Source organism: Blennius ocellaris, assembly GCF_963422515.1.
Source record: "Blennius ocellaris genome assembly, chromosome: 14".
NCBI lineage: Eukaryota > Metazoa > Chordata > Actinopteri > Blenniiformes > Blenniidae > Blennius > Blennius ocellaris.
The window spans coordinates 11,458,483-11,470,958 of NC_137663.1; the positions used below are offsets into that span (position 1 = coordinate 11,458,483).

The 12,476-nt window shown below is 37.8% G+C and overlaps 1 protein-coding gene across 1 annotated transcript; it reads left to right on the top strand.

Moving 5' to 3' along the window:
- Positions 1–4,973: 4,973 nt before the first annotated feature.
- LOC308139503 (solute carrier family 22 member 4-like) lies at positions 4,974–8,576 on the top strand (the record flags this gene model as incomplete). The annotated part of the gene is made up of 10 exons (XM_080508964.1): positions 4,974–5,381; positions 5,630–5,733; positions 5,827–5,981; positions 6,129–6,300; positions 6,483–6,609; positions 7,173–7,273; positions 7,397–7,611; positions 7,938–8,120; positions 8,211–8,346; positions 8,501–8,576. The coding sequence occupies 10 exons, from the start codon at positions 4,974–4,976 to the stop codon at positions 8,574–8,576; spliced, it is 1,677 nt and encodes a 558-aa protein (XP_080365090.1).
- Between the last annotated feature and the right edge of the window lie 3,900 nt (positions 8,577–12,476).

The following is a 12,476-nucleotide window of genomic DNA, read 5'->3' on the forward strand; positions in this document are numbered from 1 at the left end:
TTAATCTCAATCAGTTAGTTCCAGAAATAATAACACATCAACATAAAGGTGTGGATTTAATCATGCTGTACTGCAGCTAGAGATCTGGTTAAAAAGCATGGCTGTGTGCAAAATATGCAACAAAGAGTTTGTATATTACTCCAATTCTTTCAAAATGTAAAGAAATCCATTTTAAAATACTGAACCAAATTTGCCAATTGAATGTCATCTATGTCAAGATGATATAGAAATAAGAGAACTTGCATTGTTTTGAACATGCTCCGGTTTAAAATCTGTGGAAGGCAACACACCAATGGTTGATAGAAAGATCTGTGAACAAAGATCCAACAATAGAGACTGGGATGGTTTTGAAAAACAAAGAAATTCTACTTTTTGGTAAATAATATTGGCATCATTTCCAAATTCTATATTCACAAACCCCCCCCCCCCCCCCATCATGCCCTGATTTAAAAAATGAATTTGTTCTGTTCCTCAAATGCATAAATATTATTAATACCGCCTGAGATGAAAAACGTTGTTCCTCATATCTAAATATAATTTATTATAGTCTCTGTGTTTGTTTTACTTATTAATCTGTTTTTGTTTGTCTTTTTAAAAAAGGGGGGGGGGGGGTGATGCTTCTCTTGTAATATTAATTTCATTGTTTGATTGATTTAGTTTTTTTCATGTTTTTTTGTTTGTTTTTGTTTTTATTTTTAGGTTTCTCTCAACTTTTCTGAACATCGGTATTCAGAAAGTTAATTGGAAATATTTTTTTTTAAAAGCCAACCAAACATAAAGACTAAATCTTTTCTTTGTGTTTTGCTTTTTTTCTTTTGTTGCTGTCGGTAAGATGTTTATAATAGAATTTGGAATTCTGTGAATTTTCATTGTTTGTTTTTAATGTTCATTAGTTCTGATTCTTTAATTAAAAAAAAAGGAGTTCATATATTACTCATAACATGTAGGTTCCTAGTATTATATTTAAGCGACACACAATAATAATGTAATGGTTTGTGTTTTGTTTCTTGTGTTCTTCTGGCTCCTTGACTTCCCCTCCTCGTGCCTGATTGCTGTTCCCTACCTTGATGTGTACCTGAGTGTGTGATTGTCTGCAGCTGGCACAGCGGTATATGTAGGGCATTTTCTGTGTGTTCTGGCTGTTGGTTCATCTGTGTTGTGTGACAGAAACCTGTGTCCTTCTTACTTGTGCTTCAGTAATCGTCTCCGGTGAGCTTGTAGAGTTTGTTATTTGGACATTTAGGGCCTTTGATTTTTCATGGTGGGAATAAAGATGACAGGGGTGTCTGGCATCCTGAGTTCTCTCCTGAGCCAAACATAACACACTGATTAACATCAGATACAGGCTACAGTTACACGTGCCCAGGTATTTGGAAAAACTGATATCTCTCTGTGTTTGGGCCGGGCATTTACACATAAATGCAGCTGCGACTCACCACAAACAATGATTCTTGAAAACTGTGGCCACAGTGGCGAGCTGGTTAATTTCCGTGTCTCCATTTGCATCTAAGGGGGGTCGGCGGATATTTACATCACAATTTGTGACATAGGGTACGTCTGAACTGTCCCCCCCCATCTCCTTATCTATTAACTTCTCGTGAACCCCCGCGGTGTTTTGTGTGGCGCCCATGATAAGGACTGTCTGAATTCTCAATAAGCAAAGGAAAGGAGGCTTGCTACCTCCTTTAGAACAGGGGTCCCAAAACTTTTTCCTGTGAGGGCCACATAACTTTTCCCTTCTCTGATGGGGGGGCCGGAGTCAGTTTGTAAGAGAAAAAGTGTGACGATCGCAGGGGTGACTAAACGTAAAGATGTATTGTTTTCCAGAAAGCCACACAAAACCAAATAACCCTTTCTGGGTTCTTCACAGCAAAAAGCCCAGAGTTGAATTAACTCTCACAGAGTTGAATTAATACCGACGGTGTTTATTTGAGGCCAGCCAGCCTCCTAACACCTTTCCTTGACCCCGTGATGTCAGCCATGGGGTAAAGTTGATAAGTAAGGAGAAAGGAGGGACAATTCGGACAGTCCCACAGTGGATTTTTTTTTTTCCAGGATTCCAGTGGTTTTTTTGTTATCATGGCTTCATGCTTTTCGCTACACTGCCCCCTACAAGTTTGGGATGCTCATAGCAGCTCTGAAAGCAGGTGTATATGTGGTCTGTGTAAATGAAAGGTTAGGGTTAGGGATAAACATGGCCTAATTCTATGTACTGATTTATTCATTCACCAAAATCAGCTTGAATAAAAAAATTATTTAACAATTACTGAGGTGTGAATCACATATGATTAACAGCAATTGATTGAATAAACACCAGTTAAATAGATTTTTTTTCCTTAACTCAAGTTCAAGCACTATTATAAAGATATGAAAACACCAGCAGTAATTCCTTATTATGCACATCAAATGAAAAAAAAAAAATACACTGCTTCAAGTTTGTCAAATTAAGTGGGATTTTTCCCACGTACAGCTCTTTGGTTAGTGTTGCATGTCGACTTCCATCAGATTCCAATCTTTGATCAATTTTTAGACCTACCGTTCATTCAGTCTACTTCTTTGCTCCACATAAGGATATACTGTATATGGTCGCCTTCACACTCTGATAATGGAGTATGGCAACACAGAAATTGTACCATGCTCATTTCTTTTGTTTTTCAAAAACTAAAACATGACAACTGGAACAAAATTTGATTCTGTCGTAACATCAGTACCACCCAAACCGGAAAAAAAAACACGATTCTGAAAGGCTGGTTATTGCACTCCAGCTGTAGGAATAATAAATAGATCAACACTAATGATGGAGGTGCCGTTTGTGCTGGTCACTCTTTTGAATCAGAACAGCAAATAAAATGTTAATTCATAACACTATCGCATGTTTTTTCCAAGAATATATTCTTTGGACTTTCGCAGGTATATCAGATTTTAAAAAACGTGCTGATGAGCAGACAGACTGATAACTGCATGGGTCTAAAGGTGACAAACTGCTTACCAGCATATCTGAAGCTCACTGAGTAACTAGAAATGTCCTGTTATTTTTTTTATATATATATATATATATATATATATATATATATATATATATATATATATATATTATGATTACATTCCCTGCAGCTTGTTTAATCTGTCTTAAACCTATTGTCCTCACAACAGGTAGTTTAATGAACAAACTGATTTTAAGTCACGTTGACCTTGAAAATACTACTTAAAGTAAATATTACATATATTCCACGCTTCATCTAAATCCATGCCTGGCAGAGGCTAAAGAGGTCGACATCAACACGTGTTCAAAGATAAGACAGTACAGATGAACAATGATTACTGCGCTGAATTTCTTATCTTGAAACCGCTCATCTAAGCATAATGTCAGCTTCCAGTTAAAAAATAATAGCCCTCATTGCTGTTTTACATTTCTTTATGAATCATTAACTGCCCTTCCAATGTTTTCTTCATCTTTTGTGGAAATTACTGTATTATATAATGTTTGTCCAGTATAATATCCTTAACATGTTTTAGAGCTTGAAAAATCCATTTTGGATGAGCATAAATCATTGGGGCTGTTTTGTAATTTTTACAGTCAGATCAGGTGTAGCCTGGCTATATAATGCAGAGTCAGCTTCACGGTTCACTATATGGCTTCAAATAAATGTCACACAGCTGTGGAGCACACTCAGTGTTTGAGCTCATCCATGACCTGACTTTGCTAATTCTTTTTTTTTTTTTTATTCATTCTTATTTGTTTAAATCATCAAAACTTTTTGGTGGCACTATGGCCAGTGAAGATATCAGGGACTATGACACCATCACATCTTTTCTCGGCTCCTGGGGAGCTTTCCAGCGAAGGATTTTCTTTGCTCTGGCCATCAGCATCCTCCCAAATGGATTCATTGGTATTTATATAATATTCGTTGGAGACACTCCACCTCATGAATGCACTGTAAATATACCTGTAAAAAGTTCAAGTGCATTTTACATTCTTCCTGAAATTTCTCCTGATAGCTGAATATCCCTAACTTGTGATCAGTGTATGTGTGCTTCATGTTAACATTTGACAGTGGCACAAAGTTTATTCAGACTTTTGTTTTTCAGCAACACGCAAGGTTTTCAGTCATTATTGTTGCTGCTATAAATTCAAAGTGCGTGAATTTCATTTCAAATACTGGTTCTGCCTTTTTCAGTTCTGTCATTAAATACTTCTAGTGCAGTACAAAAGACGACTGTCAGCAGCAAGAAAGCTTTGGCTGGTAGGAAGATTGATAACAGACTAAAATGGTCCAAAGGTGAGAACTTGTGCTCGCTGATGTAGCTAGAGCACATTGTACAACGTGGTGCCTCTTTTGTTTAATGATTACATTTGAAAATACAAGCTTGATAGTGAAAGAAATCTGTGTTAAAAAAGGAACTATTGCTGATTTGTGCCACGAAACTGACTGCCTGGCCCAATGCATTATGTCATAAAAGGTCCACAGAACATTTCAAACATGAGACAATGTTACTAAATGTTATTTTATCTTTACCTTTATCTTTATGCTCTGGGACACACTGCAGGGGTAAAAGTGACAGTTATGTGATTTATCATTGTTTCACACCTGCTTAACAATAATTAACTGTCTTTTCAGCCGTTCCTTAAAGGCACATTCATGGATTTGACAGTGTTCTTGTTTCATAAAAATTAATTTGCAATTCAAGCATGCCTGGCCAGGCACTGTATCTCTGGTTTGACCAGAGTTATGATTATTGAGTGAATGTTTCATAATTGTTTTACAGCATTTCATGTAACTCTGTAACCTCAGGGGACAGTTGAGGGCTGGATATAAACAGAGAGCTCAGCTGAACAGGTCACTTTGACTTCAAATGCATGCCAAGAAGTTGTAGAGCACACTCTACTGTGTGTCAATCAGTGGAAACGCAGCCTTGGATTCTACTTTGATCAGGTTTATTTCTTTAAATCATCAAGAATTTTTTGCATCATAATGGCCACTGAAGATATCAGGGACTATGACACCATCACATCTTTTCTCGGCTCCTGGGGAGCTTTCCAGCGAAGGATTTTCTTTGCTCTGGCCATCAGCATCTTCCCAAATGGATTCATTGGTATTTATATAGTATTTGTTGGAGACACTCCACTTCATGAATGTCATATTCCTGAAGACTCCAAAATCAGTGAGATGTGGAGAAACGTGACGGTTCCAATGGAAACGGTCAACGGTGTTGAAAAGCGCAGCTCCTGTTCAAGGCTTAACCTGGAAATTGTGAAAAATTACTCCCGAAACAACTTCATCCCAAATGTAGATGTGAACGTGAGTGATATTCCTTTGGAGCATTGTCTCAATGGCTGGAAATACAGCACAGCAATCTACCAGTCAACTATTGTAACAGAGGTGAGCAATGAGGATTTGTAACTTCAGTTTATTTCAAAGTTCTTCTATCTGCAGGGTCTGAAATGTGTCGTAAAAAAGGAACCAAGAATTCTGACTGGTTCCTGAATTTGATGTGGATTAAAGAAAAGTCTTCATCTGCCTAAATCAAGGTTACAGTGTATGTACTGTATATGTACATGCCTGCATGTGTGTCTCTCAATGTGTGACATGAACAGATCTTTGAATGTTTTTTATGTATAATTTTGCAGTGGGACTTGGTGTGTGACAATGCATACAAAGTTCCTCTGTCCACATCTATTCATTTTGTTGGAGTGCTGGTGGGAGCGCTGATCTCAGGCCAGTTTTCAGACAGGTTTGTGACGAGCTTTTGTTTTTTAAACGTATTCCCAATGTCCTTATTTCCCGTTTAAGAATAACAGTTTAATCAACCCGTCTCATCACACAGGTTTGGGAGGAAGCCGATACTCTTCATCATGATGGTTCTTCAGGCTGTGTCTCTCACAGCACAGATTTTCTCCCCGAGCTGGGAGATCTTCTGCTTCATCTTCTTCTTTGCCGGTGCTGGCGGATACTCCAACTGTATCATTGCATTTGTGCTCGGTATGAAACGCCCTAATTTGATCTTAACCAGAGTATTTATAGAAAATAAAGTGTGAGACACAGAGAATCAGTAATTGTATTCTCACCGATACACGTATATGCAAAGTTTATTTTACTGGATTATTTTATGACTTCTACCACCCGCAGGGTCAGAGGTTCTCAGCCCTAAAACCAGAGTGATTTTCTGCTCTCTTGGAGTCTTCATGAGCACGGCTCTGGGGTACATGGCGTTGCCTGCAGCAGCCTACTTCCTCCGTGACTGGCGGATGTTAATGATTCCCATGGCTGCAACAGGCTTGAGCTACATCCCTCTGTGGTGGTGAGACTATTCACATGTTGGTGTATTTTCTTTGAAACTCGACTATGGTGATGGTGAGGATGGCTCATGTCATTTACCCTATAAGAAATGTTGGCTCTTCATACCACTCTCAATATTGCATCCTATTAGCAACTCTGTTTAAGCTCTTATTTATTGTTTTACTCTTGTGTTCATCTGATCAGGTTTATCCCAGAATCTCCCCGATGGCTGTTTTCTCAGGGGAAAGTGAAGGAAGCTGAGGCCATTCTGAGAGACGCCGCCAAGCTGAATAAAGTCGAAGCTCCGCAGGATATTTTCACTAAAGCTGAGGTACTGTTATGAACAAGCTCATTTTATTTTGAATTCTAACAATAGTATGTAATTCGGATGCATTGATGCCACTATTTTTAAGGAGTACATGTACAATTACTTACCTTGAGTGAATTGCCAATACCGAGTACCGATATAAGTGCTTAGCAAAGGCCATTAAGCCTAGTTTATACTCTGTACACAAATTATATAATGTGAAGCCTCTTCATTGATGGTACGCGCTCCTACAACAGCCTTACAGCCTTTAGTGTCGGACCTGATACCGATATCGGTATCAGTGCATCTCTATGCATGTCATAACCACATCCCCAGCCATATAATTTAAGCACCACTATACTATAAACTGAAATATTCAATCCTTTAAAAAGTCCTTTAAAGTCAAAGCACTATTGTCTTTTGGCACAGTTTTATACTTTTGGTTTTGGAGTCTTAGTTTTCCCTATAAAGTTATATTTAAACCAAATATCAGAATATCCTAAAGGCCCTGTACTGTTGAAGTATTCATCTGAAGTGAGATGAGACAAGTTGAATTGCTTCAAATAAAAATTTTTTTCTTGTTTCAGGTTGAAGAAGCAATGGTCAGGAAAGAGGAGAAATCCAACATACTTGTCATTCTGAAATCCTGCAATATTCTCTCTATTATATTACTGTGTTCATTTCTGTGGTGCGTATACAGTTCTCTCACACAAGTGTGAATTTTTGCCCATTACTCTGTGTTTGATTAAAGCCCCAAAAAATCATTTGGTCAGCCATGTGTTTTTCTCTCATGTGTGTATTGTCTCGGCAGGTTCATCGTCACCACCGGTTACTTTGCCTTAATATTCAACACGTCAAACTTGCATGGCGACCCTTACCTAAACTGCTTCTTGTCAGCGGTGACGGAGGTGCCAGCACATCTAATTGCCCTGATTTTGCTCCAGTACTGCTCCAGGCACATCTGCCAGTTCTCCACACTCCTGCTAGGAGGCATTATGATCTTATGTGTGAACCTCATTCCAATAGGTAGGTATTTTTTAAAAGAGATCAGTAAAATCCACAATACAGACAAAACTATAAGCAGCTGAACACTTTACATACTGTATGTCCATATACCTGAAACTACCTAAATGAAAGTGTAAATAATTTGATAAACAAATACTATTTGTAAAGGATTCCTTTATAAATCTATTCATTCAAAAATATTCGACACTACCTGTTGATGAAAATGATCAATCGAACATTATCAGAGCGACATTGTAAGACATATTGGGATGCTTGCTCACTTTTTGCATCCATCTCAGTTGCCATTTTTTGTAAGCACCGGCCAACGTAGTAGTGTTTTATTCTAGGTTTCCCCGGCGTGGCTGTTTTCCTGGAGATGTTGGGAAAGTTTGGCATCACAGCAGCTTTCTGTGTGACGTTCTCCGTCACATCGGAGCTCTTCCCCACCGTCATCAGAAGTACGGCCATGGGGTTTTGCTCCATGTCCGCCCGTATCGGCACCATCACCTCCCCCTTCATCATTTACCTGGGTAAACTCTTCTGAGCCAGTTGCAACAGTAATCTCTTCATTCCTGTCAGTTTGGGCACACTAATTTCACCTTTATATTTCTTTTTGGTAGGACAATACTTCAAAACTCTTCCTTACATACTCATCGGAGGAGTGACCATTCTGGGGGCTATTTCATGTCTGTTCCTGCCAGAGACGTTCAGGAGGACTTTGCCAGAGACAGTATCCCAAATGCAGAAGATGTGCAGGTGAGTTCCAATTGCAGATTGGAACCTCCAATATTGTGAGGCTTTATGTTAACTGTTCCACGGAGGTTCTGAAAAACAACACTGCATTTAATTGGCTGATTTTTTTTTTTTTGCGAAATACCTCAATGTTTCACTCTTCCTGATGTCCTCCCAGGTGTGGCAAAAAGACAAAGGAAGCTGAAAGTCAAGAGTCAACATCCGATTTCCAGAGTCAAGACACCAAGTTTTAGGTTAATGACTTTTATCTTACATTATTAGCATGTATTTGTCTCTCATGTGACATGTTACTTATCTTGAAATGTCTTCTTTTGTAATTGCAATTGCAGCTTCAATATTGTCACAAATGTCAACAATGTTTGCACATATTTTGAAGTTCCTCAAATTTAGAATGCTCTGGTGACCACTGTGAAGCTCATAAAATTGTTCTCGTGTTTGTTTTCTTCTGTATTACAGTACAAGCTCACATTGTTGTTCATGCGCATATTTTTCTTCTTGTGATTAATTTTAGTTAACAAACAAAAACAAGAAAACATTGTCTAAAGAGTTTGGGTTTGCTGTTGCTAGCTGTTCACAGGATCTCAAGATCACACTGTATGTTGAAATTGTGTTTGATTATCTATTAATATGACATTTTGATCAACCCTGTTTTTGCAATGCGAGTCAAACTTGTGGTGTTTTTCGGTTATTTAGACAAAATTTAAACTTTTGTCGTTGTTGGTATTGTGAGCATTTCCCCCAAAAATGAGACAAAGCCTCAGAGTTATTGATGCACTATGCCACAGACGAACATTATCAAAGACCAGTTGGAAACGTATTATTTTTTCACACATAGCTTGATTTAGAATGAAATTCTTAATGATACTATATAAACATTATTCCTTTTTATGTATTGGTTTATACCCAGGGAGTCGAACATGAGGCCTGTGGGCCAAAATCAGTCCACAAAGGCTCCAATCCAGCCCAGGAAAAGACCAAAAGAATAATAATACAAAATACTGCACCAACCATTGACTTTTTACCAGTTTACTGCAGCTACCTCATTGTATTGAAAGTTTATGATAAATGTATGTGAAAAGCTGCAAAATGTTATGGAAGATTTCTTTTTGTCATTTGTTGGAATTATCATCAATTCCGCGCATCCGTTTGGTTATGAAGAAGAGTCAAACCGTTGTCTGGATGAATTGCAGGAGTCTTTATTGTACTGAATGCATTCAGGGCAACCATACATGCACTACAAGAGTACAGAATAGAAGCCTCGTACTTTGACGGAGCATAAGATTTATACAGCTGAGCATGATCTCTTGACCTCGGCGGACCCCTTATTTGGTCTCAGAAGGTATTTCATGCTTGTGATTGGTCACAGTCAGATAGTGGTCTCTACATGAGTCATTGCATACGTCATGGCAAAGGTAAAGTTTTTGGGGTAAACAAGAGCTGGTTTGAGCCGGTTCTTCAAACCGAAAGTACCTGAGGTGAATGTGAGGACAGAGGTTAATAAGAGGACAGGGCTCTGATTATAAGAGGTAATACTGTGTTAACCCTTTCACATTTCACTGTTTTTTTTCTGCAAAAAGTATGACTAAAACTGGTGTTACTATGAGATTGGAATATTTTTTTGATACTAATTGTGAAACCCTTTATACCCTGAGTTAAAATTTGAAGTTAAAATTTTACCCATCCAGCTCACTCAAGATGACCTGTGGCCCCTGACCAGAAACGCTTTTGACACTCTTGGTTCATAGAGTTGATGATAATTTTATGGTATCTTTCCAAATTCACAAGCACTTGAACGCACCATAAGTTTAATTTGGGACAAAAAGAAAAAGAAAGAAGAAGAAAAAAAAGCTCAGTTTTTGTTCCAGGTTCTTTAAACACGTATTTCAAAGGAAATAGACTTAAAACGCTGTTGGTTTCAATAATCAGGAAACGCACTGTTCTGAAGAAACACGTCATTTGTTTATGAGGAAAATCTTTCACTTTCTGCGAAGAGCCACATGCATTTAAAGATACACTTCACACACTCGCCTCTCCCACGGATGTCTTTTATGCATATACAGAAAAAAACAAAAAGATAAGAATTATTTTGTGCATAAGTGATGAAAATACATGATTATTGTTTTATGCGTAAATGATGAGCACTGTATTCATGTGGGAGACCGAGTTCAACCGCATTTGGCACGAACCTTCAACTAAAAATAAAAGTGAAAGCAAAACACTGGCGCACGAACCAACCAACCCTTCTGCTCTCTTTGTTCACTTCTTCTCATGTTGGCCACATTTGTGGATGGATCTTCCTCAACAAGAGCTCGACTTGGAATAATTGGATAGACGAGTACTTGCAGGTGAGTTTTCTGTTTCAACGTGAACTGTCGTTTCTGGGTGGTCGTCGTGTCTATTTTGCATTGTCACAAAATACAATTTTCACGAAAGAATTGAGGCCATCTGAAAAGCAAAGGCCTTCGTGCATTAAAACAATGTTAAATGTTTCTGTTTACTGGTATTTGTATTATTATGTGTGATGTTGTTTTTGTTGTTGTTGTAATTATTATTATTGTTGCTGTTGTTAGTAGGACTACATTACTTTGCCAAGTGATATTATCAAACAGCAAATCATAAAATGTGTTTAAAATAAGGCATTATTTTGACCCATTTATTTCATTTTTGTTTGTGTGCGTGTGTGTGTGTGTCACTTGCATAAATCCCTGAACGTTTGATTGTTGACACTGTTGCACAGTTCCCTCGCATAATGCAAAAAAATAGACGAAACCGCGTTAGAGATGTGTTTATGACAGCCCATCCAAATGATATCATCCTGATGTCACCACCAAAATGACAACTCCTTGTGAAATGTGATATCTTGATTTTCATATGTGACTTACAGCCCACTAATCCCAATCATTTTCATTTTACGTGTGCCGCTGCTTGATATACGGATAAGAGCGCAGTACCACGTGTGGCCGCTGGGTGTCGCCAAACGCGCCTAATGTTCACCAGCCATAAGTCGAGCTGCCACTCTGCCACTGAGCACAATTATTTAAAATCAGTTGGTTTCTATTCAATTTGTCCATTAATCTTTTTCTTTCGCATTTGCTGCAGCTATGTGTGACACATTATCTAACCTCTGGACAGAGACAAGTGTCTGGAGAAATATAAGTGGAAAACGTTTGGTGATATGCATTTTAAAAAAAAACACAGAAAAAAACCTTGAGAATTGTGAGGGTGAAAGATGCAGAGGAGGTGTGAGAACAGTTGATGAAGGCCAGGGTCAGATGATTTGAAGATGATGATCCACTGTGGCAAGCCCTACCAGGATCATACTGAAAGAAGAGGAAGGACTAGAATACTATGCATGTCACAGCAAGAAATCCTTTTCATGCATGTTCTTTCTTCCTTTCTTTCTTTCTTCATTTCAATCATGTTATTTTCCTTTTCTCAGATTTCATTCCATTGAATGTTTACATAATTGTAGGGGAGCACAAAGAAGCTAAACTTATAGTGGGTGCCCCTTTCTTCAAACACATAACAGGAAAAAATTAATAAATACAAAATAGACTGATGCGCAATTTACAGAATATTCAAATCAGTCACACAGACACAAATCATGTAATTTCCGCCGATTCAAATCAACGTCGCATGTAACTTCTTATTTTAGCTCATAGCTTACAAAAAATACATAATTAAATAAATAAAAATATATAACCTGCAGTTCACTGACAAATAATAGTTCAGCAAAGTCAATGTAACATTTAACTTAATTATTGTGGCTCATAGGATTTAATTGTTGTCCATTTGAATTGTCTTTTAAATTGGTGCACAGTGGAGGAATTATTTAAGCACTTCCGACAGTTTGACTGCAACCACAGAGGCGTCCATCTGTTTCTGGGTCGTTCTGACAAAGGGGAGAGTGAAGTTAAGTTTTCTCCTACCAGATGAATTAGATTTGATTAAAAAACAAGGTTTGTACAATTTGAGGCAATAGAAAATGTCTTGCTTTGTACATTGTAATTAGTGTTTGTAATTTTACAAGGTCCTGTAATTTTAGTAGTTTTGATTTTTGTAAATTGATTGGTATGTTCTCTTCCATAGGTTTTATTTCATATTGCTTTTATTTGTATTATCAACGGTTTGAC